Here is an 11,614-nt window from a genome sequence, read left to right on the forward strand (position 1 = left end):
CTTAAAACAGAATTAAAATTTAGATTTTTGGGGGGATTTTTTTTTAACCAAGGTTATGGTGGGTACCCCAACTTTAAGGAGCTGTCAAAAATTCTCCTAGGGGGACTGCATTTCAGTCTTTGTGAGATGTGTTACTAGACACCTTTAAAAACACATTGGTGAAGATTTTTTTTGGTAAGGAATTTATTCCAAGATTTTTTTTATATCCCCTGACTATTAGTAAGACAGACCACCAAACCTCCTTGCCAAAAATAGCCCATCTACAAGCTCACAATGCATCGCGTTGTGAGCTTGTAAATCTGCTATTTTGGGTGAATGTTCCCCCCAGAATAGGGATGCTGGAGTGTTTGTCAAACTACTATTCTCTCAAGTTTTCCTTGTGACACATAAAGTATCTTAGGGGAAAGATTTACATATTTACGTACCAATATGATATAAAATAATGTAATGCAGGGGTGCCTTAGATGAAAAAGTTATTTACAGGGGTGACCTGAGACAAAAAAGTTTCAGAACCACTGCTGTATCTGTCTGTCTGCCTGTAATCTGAGTTCCCAGAAGTTTTCGCCAGCTCGGCGAGGAACTTCTGGGCCAGAGCCCTGGTATTTGTGGGCGGGATGTAACTTCCGCTCAGAATCTGAGCGGACTCTTACCGGTCTGAGAGCTGTGCAACTCGTCTAAAAAGTCCAACGAGAAGCAAACACCTAAGGCTCTCAGATTTGCCTACTTTGCCTGTTCATGAAACATGCCTCTCTATACACTGACCTTTGGGCCCCTGGACCCTGAACAGGTCCAATCAGGGAAAATATGGCTTAAAGGGGAACATCTTTTGCATATATTGGTACACTTTTATTTGACACACAGGCACAAAACCAACTCAACACCAAGGGTCAGTTAGAGCAGCGTATCTCAAAGTGGGTGACGTGGCACCTCATTATAACTAACCCTATCCCTAACCCTAACCGCACGCAAACCTAATGGTCGGACTACCCTAGGGTGCCCTGACACAAGTCCAGGGGTGCTGCAGAATACTTTGATACTATTTGGAATGTATCAATATCACTTCAGTTTAACAACAATCTACACCAAATCTCCTCTCTACAAATAGCAGATCTACAAGCTGACGCGTTGTGAGCTTGTAGATCTGCTATTTTTGGTGAATGTTCTACCCTGAATATGGATGCTGGGGCTCAAGTGGTTAAACGTCAAATATAAAGTTATTTTCAATCGGTCCTATAATGGAAATGGATATTCTCTCAAGGCATACTCAAAGACATAATGGCCCTCATTTATCAACGCGGTGCAGCCCAAATAATGGGCGTACGGCGAGATCACCGCACCTTTCGGCATTTATCAATATATCCTGACGATGGCTTCATCCTACCGTAAGCTGAAATCTCACGTCTGGTAGAGACCAGTTGTTGACTTTGGCTGCGCCCGTTTATTCCATTCTAGACCTGCGGAGCAACATTGTCTGACTGTCTGACAGGCATCTGGACACATAATCCACTTCTAAATGTATATCTACACTAATAAATAATCCCTGTGAAAATATAACATTTTATAAAGTAATTTAAACAAACTACTTTAACAGTCATTCAGTTGCATTGGCTATTTTAAAATAGCAGATCTACAAGCTCACAACGGGTCGCATCGCGATGCGTTGTGAGCTTGTAGATCTGCTATTTTCAAAATATACGAGCGCTTCTGCAAGCGCATTTTCGACTCCCGACGATCTTTTCATGGACAGTGAGGTGTACAAACTTACAGTAGCTTGTCCTATGTTACAGAGTTATGTCATAGAGAGTTTTGAAGACTACAACCTGGCTGGGTTAAGGATATAAACCCGACGCTCCAATCTCTCATTAACGTGGCGGCACGGAATCACTGCAGCCTGGCCGAGTCTGACTGCTTTATTTTAGTGTAACTCGAACGCGCACTGCTCGGTATGGGGTAAATAAATTAATATGCAAACGTATTCCATTAATGGTGATGTGATTGTTATCATAATATGTCATTCATGTAGGCTACAAGCCTACGTGTAGGGGTGTTCGATATTGAAAAATATACTATCACGATATTTTTCAAGAAATATCACGATAGACGATATATATCACCATAATTTGTTATGTAAATTTTTTGGATTATTATTAATAACGGTCATACATATTTTTAAGCATTAATGACAAGCAGGTGCGTAAATGCAGCCTAACACTTACAGCATTATATTTTGGATTGAACTGTTTGAACATGATTAGTAATATACACATTTTAGAGCTGGTTCATCTTGCACAAATACGTGAATTACTTACATTACCATCTACACATTGAGCGCATGCAGCGTGCATAAATGGTTTCTCAATAATCTGTTGCGTTTGAACACATTTCCTTCAGAATAACAAACAATCAAAGGGTACCCTACTGTACAGAAATGTGTCTGGGCACATGGAGAGTCTGTCTCTGGCTTCAGACCTCGGACCTCGGAGCACTGCCAGACCCCTAGTGGTTGAAATCTGAAGATCAGAGCACTACGTCACGCGAAGCTTGGCCAATCAAGGGGACAGGTAGGAAAAGAGGGACAGCCAGTGGCTGATCCATAGACTGTAAAAAAGATATGGACAGCGTCACGCCATTGGCTTATACAGGCCGTAAATTAAGCCTATTTTGCAGCGATTTCAAATCCGCCATCTTTCTATCTGGTTGATATCCGGTCCGAAATGCAAATAGATTAATGCTATTGGCTGAAACCGCAGCAAGGGCGGGTCTTCACTCGGTAGAACCAGTAGAAACCAGTAGACACCCTAGAAACACACCATTTATCATTAATTTTAAAATAAACGGGACCATAATTTACCAAAACGCATATCATGGTGATTGAAAGAAGACTTTAAACTAGCGACTGGAAGCATATAGTATTTATGACAATGTTTATTAAGGTAATAAAATTAAGTGTAAAGTTCGACCAAAAACCCATCCGCTTGAATAGAGCCTAATTGCTTCTGCAACCAGCAGGGGTGAAACAGCGAGACTACACGCCATTCATATGAACTGTCACACTTCCTACATAGCCTCAGTTCACAGGCCGGATGGTAGCCCCTTGGGCTGATCCTTGCTGTGGGGTGCGTTTCTCTCCAGCCTTGACAAAGGTGATGATTTTTGGGCGGTGTTGTTTGCTGGTCTCCGTAACTGCTTTCAGCACTTGTTCATGCTGCCGGCGGTAGCGGCCATCTGCAAGGACCCTTGGGCAGCTACTGAGGATGTGATTGAGGAATCCTTTTCCAGAGCCTACAGTATCTCCTGTTTCTGTTGGATTATTATTATTTTATGATTATTAATAACATATATGATGATTAATTATATTATATGATTATAACATTTTGTAAGATATGATCATGGGGCACGTATAATCATTATATTATATAATATAATGAATCATCATATCTTATTAATTAATGTGTTCACAGACAGACAGGCTACATACAGATAGATAGATAGATGGATATAATATTCGTTTTTATGCTGCTGATAGATAGATAGATAGATATAGATATAATATTCGTTTTTATGCTGCTGATAGATAGATATAGATATAATATTTGTTTTTATGCTGCTGATAGATAGATAGATATATAGATATAATATTAGTTTTTATGCTGCTGATAGATAGATAGATGTAGATATAATATTAGTTTTTTATGCTGCTGATAGATAGATAGATAATATTAGTTTTTATGTTGCTGATATATAGATATCTATTCCTTTTTATCCAGCTGTTGCATCATGTGACATTCAATGTAGGCTGCTTGATGGTGAGTTAGTAGTGCAACAGACTGCTTCAGTACTTAAGTACAAATTTGAGGAATTTTCACTTTACTGGATTATCTTAAATTTTCAGTACTTTTACTTCTACTCCACTACATCTCAGAGGCAAATATTGTTCTTTTACTCCACTACAATTTAGTTACTTTGTAGATTTGGAGCGTGTGTGATGAACACAACAGATCTTCAAGCAATCAATGCTGTCCGGACGTGCGGTCGAGACGCGTTGTTAGCTTGTAGATCTGCTATTTTTGGCGAACGAAACCGTCGTACTACAGAAGTATAAATGAAGGAATAGAACTGCAAATCATAGACTGTGCACTCACAGGATCTCAATGGAAACAAGACCGCAAGGACTTTTTTTTTACCTTTTAGACAAGTATTTTGCCTAATAAAATATACAAAAATAAAAAAAACAGTGAGTGCACGTTCTATGACTAAGTGACTCCCTGTATGACTGAAATTAGTATTTTTTTTTTTTTGACGATATGTATGATATCTCTGAAAACGCATATCGTGGGGACATTCTATCGCCTCGACGATAGTTATCATAATATCGAACACCCCTACCTACGTGACAAAGATTGTACCGCTACGGCTTACATGAAAGACACAGTTGGGCGCGCGTGTGTGTGTGTGTGTGTGTGTGTGTGTGTGTGTGTGTGTGTGAGAGAGAGAGAGAGAGGGAGAGAGAGAGAGAGAGAGGGGCGTGTGCGTGTGCGTGTGTGTGACTTGACAGGCAGCGAGGCGAGGCGAGCCGGCGAAACTCTTTCTTTTTGGTTCTTCATGTTGTAAAATCGGGGTGTTTCCAGAATATTTAAGGGCGTGTTATTTAAATGACGCACGTTTTCAGACGTGAGATTTATCAAGGCTGGGACCAAATGTACGCTCGGATCGGCTGTGTAGGATTCGTTGATAAATGTGACTTCGACGTTGGCGTACGGCCGAATATGTGGAAAAATATACGCCGGTTTATACGCTCCGTTGATAAATGAGGGCCACTGTATCTTAAGGGGAAAGATTTACCTATTTGCACACTGTAATATGACATAAATGTAGGTGCTATAATTAAGGGGTGCCGTGGATGGAAAAAGTTATTTACAGGGGTGCCTGTTGAACTACTTTTGGAATGAAGCCTCCTCAAATGATAATGGTAATAATGTCATTTGATTCTAGATTCTAGATGTTTGAGGGTGTGTTAACTTATCATATGATGTTGCACTGTAAAAGTTGGAACTGCTTTGGATACATTCAACTCCCTTTATATTGTACCAACCTGTCGAGAGAGAGAGAGAGAGATGAGTGAATCCTTGTACTTACTTGCCTGTCTGTCTGTCTGAATCCCTGTGGGGGGGATAATGGTTAGATGTATTTCACTATGCATACACCTTTACCCTCATACTTCCTATCTTTGTTTTGAGCTAAATAAAACAATATACTAAATAAAACAATATATTAACTTATCTGCAATAAATACTGAATATGAAAATGAGAGAAATACTGAATATGAAAATGAGAGAAATACTGAATATGAAAATGAGAGAAATGTATCTTTGGAGAAAAAAAAGAAAGGGAACTTACCTTTCTCAGGTCAATGTCTTTACAGCAGTATTTAGATGTTGCTTTCACAGTAAAACTCTTTTAATAAAAAATGGCCGCATCTCACATTTAGGATGTTGCACAATTTCTTTGCGGAACAAGTCCCAACTACATTTCACTGCTTGTACTTGTTTAAGTTAGTGACACATAAAACCTTGTTGATTCTTGATTCACTACATCTCAAGAGGCCAATATTGTACAGACTTTGGGTACCAAGAAAAGCGCTATATAAATCTGAAGTATTATTAGTATTATTATTATTATTACAGATATTTGACGCATTCCAGTTTGCCTACCGCTCTACAGAGGATGCCATCACCTCTGTCCTTCATTTGAGCCTGGCAGCATCTACAGGAGAACAACACAAATGTGCAAATGCTGTTCTTGGATTTCATGCCAGGCTCAAATATTTATTTTTTTAAACATTTCCCCGAAACCAAACAAAATGTTTAAATAGGCCTAGTGAAAATAGCCGATCTTCAAACTAACGGCACGTCGCGATAAGACCCTTGTAGAGCTTGCAGATTGGCTAATTTCACTATTATTAGCTCCCACATTGCCGCTGCAAAGGCCTGTTTATTGGCATCTGATTGAAGTTTGTATATATTCATATATATATATATATATATATATATATATATATATGAATATATATAGATATATCAGCGGTCGCGCTAGGAGTTTTGGTGGCCGGCCCCAATGTCCGGCATGACTAAAATTTCTCGGACATCTGATAAAAATAACGGTCATACATATTTTTAAGCATTAATGACAAGCAGGTGCGTAAATGCAGCCTAACACTTACAGCATTATATTTTGGATTGAACTGTTTGAACATGATTAGTAATATACACATTTTAGAGCTGGTTCATCTTGCACAAATACGTGAATTACTTACATTACCATCTACACATTGAGCGCATGCAGCGTGCATAAATGGTTTCTCAATAATCTGTTGCGTTTGAACACATTTCCTTCAGAATAACAAACAATCAAAGGGTACCCTACTGTACAGAAATGTGTCTGGGCACATGGAGAGTCTGTCTCTGGCTTCAGACCTCGGACCTCGGAGCACTGCCAGACCCCTAGTGGTTGAAATCTGAAGATCAGAGCACTACGTCACGCGAAGCTTGGCCAATCAAGGGGACAGGTAGGAAAAGAGGGACAGCCAGTGGCTGATCCATAGACTGTAAAAAAAATATGGACAGCGTCACGCCATTGGCTTATACAGGCCGTAAATTAAGCCTATTTTGCAGCGATTTCAAATCCGCCATCTTTCTATCTGGTTGATATCCGGTCCGAAATGCAAATAGATTAATGCTATTGGCTGAAACCGCAGCAAGGGCGGGTCTTCACTCGGTAGAACCAGTAGAAACCAGTAGACACCCTAGAAACACACCATTTATCATTAATTTTAAAATAAACGGGACCATAATTTACCAAAACGCATATCATGGTGATTGAAAGAAGACTTTAAACTAGCGACTGGAAGCATATAGTATTTATGACAATGTTTATTAAGGTAATAAAATTAAGTGTAAAGTTCGACCAAAAACCCATCCGCTTGAATAGAGCCTAATTGCTTCTGCAACCAGCAGGGGTGAAACAGCGAGACTACACGCCATTCATATGAACTGCCACACTTCCTACATAGCCTCAGTTCACAGGCCGGATGGTAGCCCCTTGGGCTGATCCTTGCTGTGGGGTGCGTTTCTCTCCAGCCTTGACAAAGGTGATGATTTTTGGGCGGTGTTGTTTGCTGGTCTCCGTAACTGCTTTCAGCACTTGTTCATGCTGCCGGCGGTAGCGGCCATCTGCAAGGACCCTTGGGCAGCTACTGAGGATGTGATTGAGGAATCCTTTTCCAGAGCCTACAGTATCTCCTGTTTCTGTGGTGTGAGACGGCTTGACGTACAAGTACACCCCCTGGACATGATACTAGTATGTTAGTGGGACTTACCTCCGATCCAACCCTTGATGCTGAGTGCAAAGCATAGAGGCATTGGTTCCCATTTTTATAGTCTTTGGTATGACCCAGCCGGGGAATCCCAGGGTGGACACTGTAACCACAAGGCCTCTGAGCCGCTCTTGTCAGTTATATGCCACATTATAAAACTCCTCGACACCCCAGTTGACATTATCTGTGCTGTAGTCCCAGGTTTCCAGAAGGTGGAAAATGAATGTTCCCATTCATTTTCCCATATAGCTTTGTTTGATTGGCTCAGCAGCAGATTTGTCTCTCCAGTGTGTGACAGATTTGCCGGTCCGAGTGACAAATCTGTCCTTTCCTTATTTAGACAACATTACACAGGACTTATGTTTGTTCTGTGTGTTACGTCAGACCAGAGCTTGGTCAGCTATATAATGTGCAGTAGCGTGGAATCGCCTACAAACCTTGTGCTAGACGATTTTGGATACGGAGCGAGAGACAAAGATCGAGAGACTCAAAAGAGTTTCTGGTAATATCTGATCAGACGGTTTTGGACTTCGAGAAAATGAGGGAAATTGTAAGTATGCAAGCTGGCCAGTGCGGCAATCAAATTGGGGCAAAGTTTTGGGAGGTCATAAGTGACGAACATGGGGTCGACCCAACTGGGACATACAACGGGGACAGCGATCTACAGCTGGAAAGAATCTGCGTTTATTACAGACATGCAACAAGTGGCAAGTATGTTCCTCGGTCAGTACTGGTGGACTTGGAACCAGGCACCATGGACTCTGTGAGGTCTAGTCCTTTTGGTCAAATCTTCAGACCTGATAACTTTGTCTTTGGTCAGACAGGTGCTGGTAACAACTGGGCTAAGGGCCACTACACTGAGGGAGCAGAGCTGGTGGATTCTGTCCTGGATGTGTTGAGGAAGGAGTCAGAGAACTGTGACTGCCTCCAGGGTTTCCAGCTCACCCACTCTCTAGGAGGTGGAACCGGGTCAGGCATGGGAACTCTGGTAATTAGCAAGATCCGAGAGGAATACCCAGACAGGATCATGAACACTTTCAGCATTGTGCCTTCTCCTAAGGTGTCAGATGTGGTGATTGAGCCTTACAACGCAACACTGTCTGTCCACCAGCTGGTAGAGAACACAGATGAGACATTCTGCATTGACAACGAAGCCCTGTACGACATCTGCTTCCGCACCCTGAAACTCACGACACCCACCTATGGAGACCTCAACCACCTGGTCTCTGCCACCATGAGTGGAGTCACCACCTGCCTACGCTTCCCCGGTCAGCTCAACGCCGATCTAAGGAAGCTGGCTGTAAACATGATTCCTTTCCCCAGGCTACATTTCTTCCTACTTGGATTTGCTCCGCTCACCAGCCGAGGCAGCCAGCAATACGTACAAGTCGTTGTGCCACAGCTGATCCAGCAGATGTTTGATGCCAAGAACATGATGGCCGCCTGCGATCCGCGTCACGGGCGTTATCTGACCGTCGCTACCATGTTCCGTGGACGCATGTCCATGAAGGAGGTGGAGTCAGAGATGACCAAAGTGCAGAACAAGAACAGCAGCTACTTTGTGGAGTGGATCCCCAACAATGCCAAGACGGCCGTCTGTGACATCCCGCCCCGTGGCCTCAAGATGTCCTCCACCTTCATTGGCAACAGCACAGCCATCCAGGAGGTCTTTAAACGCATCTCAGAGCAGTTCACGTCCATGTTCCGCCGCAAGGCTTATCTTCACTGGTACACCGGCGAGGGCATGGATGAGATGGAGTTCACAGAGGCAGAGAGCAACATGAACGACCTGGTGTCTGAGTTCCAACAATACCAAGATGCTTCTGCTGAGGACGATGGAGAGGACGAGGATGACGACGAGGATGCTGACTGAAAGCCAAATCCTGTATCCTGCGAAGCAATTCAACAAAGCAAATGTCTTGCGATGTTCATTCTTATAATGTTTCAGTTGATCGGTGCATTTGATGCAGTAATTCCAAAAAGCTGCGCCTTGTTTTAGGTTAACTCATCCACCATAAATGAATATACATAAATGATGGGAGCTTGTACATAAACAAATTTAACAGGTGTAAACCCGTAAACTTGTGATGTGACAATAGTACTCAACAAAAGTTGAAGTTGAGTTAATGTTGAAATATTCAAATCTTCCAAATAAAATAATAAGAAAATATAAAATAATACTAATACTAATATAATAATATATAATATAATATAATATAGTAATAATAAATAAATAAATAATAATACTAATCATATAAAACAGAAAACAATACCTTGAGAGATAAGTGACCTTCAGAGAGAGAGAGATGAAGACAGAAAGATGAAAGACGGCTACAGAATCATCTGGGGACATGTCTCGTTGAAGAACTTAACGAAGTGGCCCAAGTACAACCCGATGAACCTATGGAATATCTTATCACTTACTTTACTGATGATGAAAATATTGAGGTGAAAACAAAGTCCTCCTCTCTGGCAAAGCCAGAGGAGCTGCAGGATGAGGCGATGAACATCAGAGAGACCATGGACCCAAAATCCTACCAGATAATTGCCTCCTACCAGAGGGCAATAGTTCATATTAATCATATATAACATGTGTTACATCTTTAACTGTTCTTTTTGTTTGTTAGCCTTTCTTAGCGTAGCCTGCTCATGCACAGAGAGGGGAGCTGTTTTAATCCCATAATCCCCCCTAGCAGTCTGCATCAGTTGGGGGCCAATGTGGACCTCAGTTGCACTGAGAGATTACCAAACCAAACTTTGATGCCAAATCTGACAAGGCTTTCAGATGGCTCAAAAGAAAACTAATCACACTCATTAAAATAATCAGAAATAAAATCACAACACAATAAGCATCAGGTTTGTACATGAGGTTAGACATACTGTAAGTTGCAAAAGGGAGCAGCACAAAGGCACAACTGGGCCTCCCTCTTCAGGTACCTACCGGTTCTCTGCGTCACCAATGGTTGATTTCATTTGACAGCCCTCTTACAGCCTGGCCCATTTCCCTGGCTTGGTGAAGACTTGGCAGAGTGACCGACCTGCAAAGCCCGACATCCCACCCAATAGGCTCACATGGGTTGATTCAGCCCTGCCTCCTGCACTCGTCTGTCAACTCCTGGTGCTTGTCAGGTTTCTGCACTTGAGCTTCATCAATGCGCTCATCCTGGGGTACAGTGAATTCCACCACGATTACCTGTTTGGTGGAGTTGGAGAAGATGACCATGTCGGGATGCAGTGTTGTTGAGGCCGATGCGCTAAGGAAAGCGCATCTGCTCTCCGAGATCAACTTTCAGCAGCCAGTCTGCTGATGAGGCGAGGAGGCCAGTGGGTGATTCTCGCTGTGGGGTGCGTTTCTCTCCAGCCTTGACAAAAGTGATGACTTTTGGGCGGTGTTGTTTGCTGGTGGTTATGACTTAGGCCATTCTATCTCCGTAACTGCTTTCAGCATTTGTTCATGGCAGCTACTGAGGATTTGATAAAGGGATCCTTTTCCAGAGTGCAGAGCACAAGATGGCGTTTTGAACTTGCCCCAGACATGGACATTTGCCTGGCTTGGTAGGTCATTGTACAACAACTGGATCAGAAAAAAGACTCTAGTAGTCTGCTACTTTTTTAGAGTTGTACTTTGGCTTAGTCTTAGTCTCTCTTAGATTACCCATCCAGTTATATAGTAAGCCTTGCCAAGCCATGAGGCTCATAGGGCAGGAGCCTATCTCCTGTTTCTGTTGTGTGAGAAGGCTTGATGTAAAAGTACATACCCAGCCATGATGTACAAGTACAACCCCTGGTCATGATGCTAGTATGTTGAAGGGACCATCAATCCAACCCTTGATGCTGAGTGCCAAGCATAGAGGCATTCGTTCCCATTTTTATAGTCTTTGGTATGACCCAGCCGGGGAATCTCAGGGTGGACACTGTAACCACATTATAAGGCCACATTATAAAACTCCTCGACACCCCATGTGAAATTATCTGTGCATAACTGTAGTCACAGGATCCAGATGGTTCTCCAATAGCTTTGTTTGATTGGCTCAGCAGCAGATTTGTGTGGGACGGATCTGCCAGCTGGAATTGCCGGTTCGAGTGACGAATCTGTCCTTTCCTTATTTAGACAACCTTACACAGGATGTATGTTTGTTCTGTGTGTGATGTCAGACCAGAGCTTGGTCAGCTATATAATGTGCAGTAGCGTGGAATTGCCTTAAAACATTGTGCTAGACGATTTTAGATACGGAACGAGAG

General features: G+C 42.3%; 1 protein-coding gene across 1 annotated transcript; it reads left to right on the forward strand.

The window, feature by feature from the left end:
- Positions 1–7,910: 7,910 nt before the first annotated feature.
- On the forward strand, positions 7,911–9,245 carry LOC308100700 (tubulin beta chain-like; the record flags this gene model as incomplete). The annotated part of the gene is made up of 1 exon (XM_080449768.1): positions 7,911–9,245. The coding sequence occupies one exon, from the start codon at positions 7,911–7,913 to the stop codon at positions 9,243–9,245; it is 1,335 nt and encodes a 444-aa protein (XP_080305894.1).
- Between the last annotated feature and the right edge of the window lie 2,369 nt (positions 9,246–11,614).

Source organism: Gymnoscopelus braueri (genome assembly GCF_963280865.1).
Source record: "Gymnoscopelus braueri genome assembly, chromosome: 14".
NCBI lineage: Eukaryota > Metazoa > Chordata > Actinopteri > Myctophiformes > Myctophidae > Gymnoscopelus > Gymnoscopelus braueri.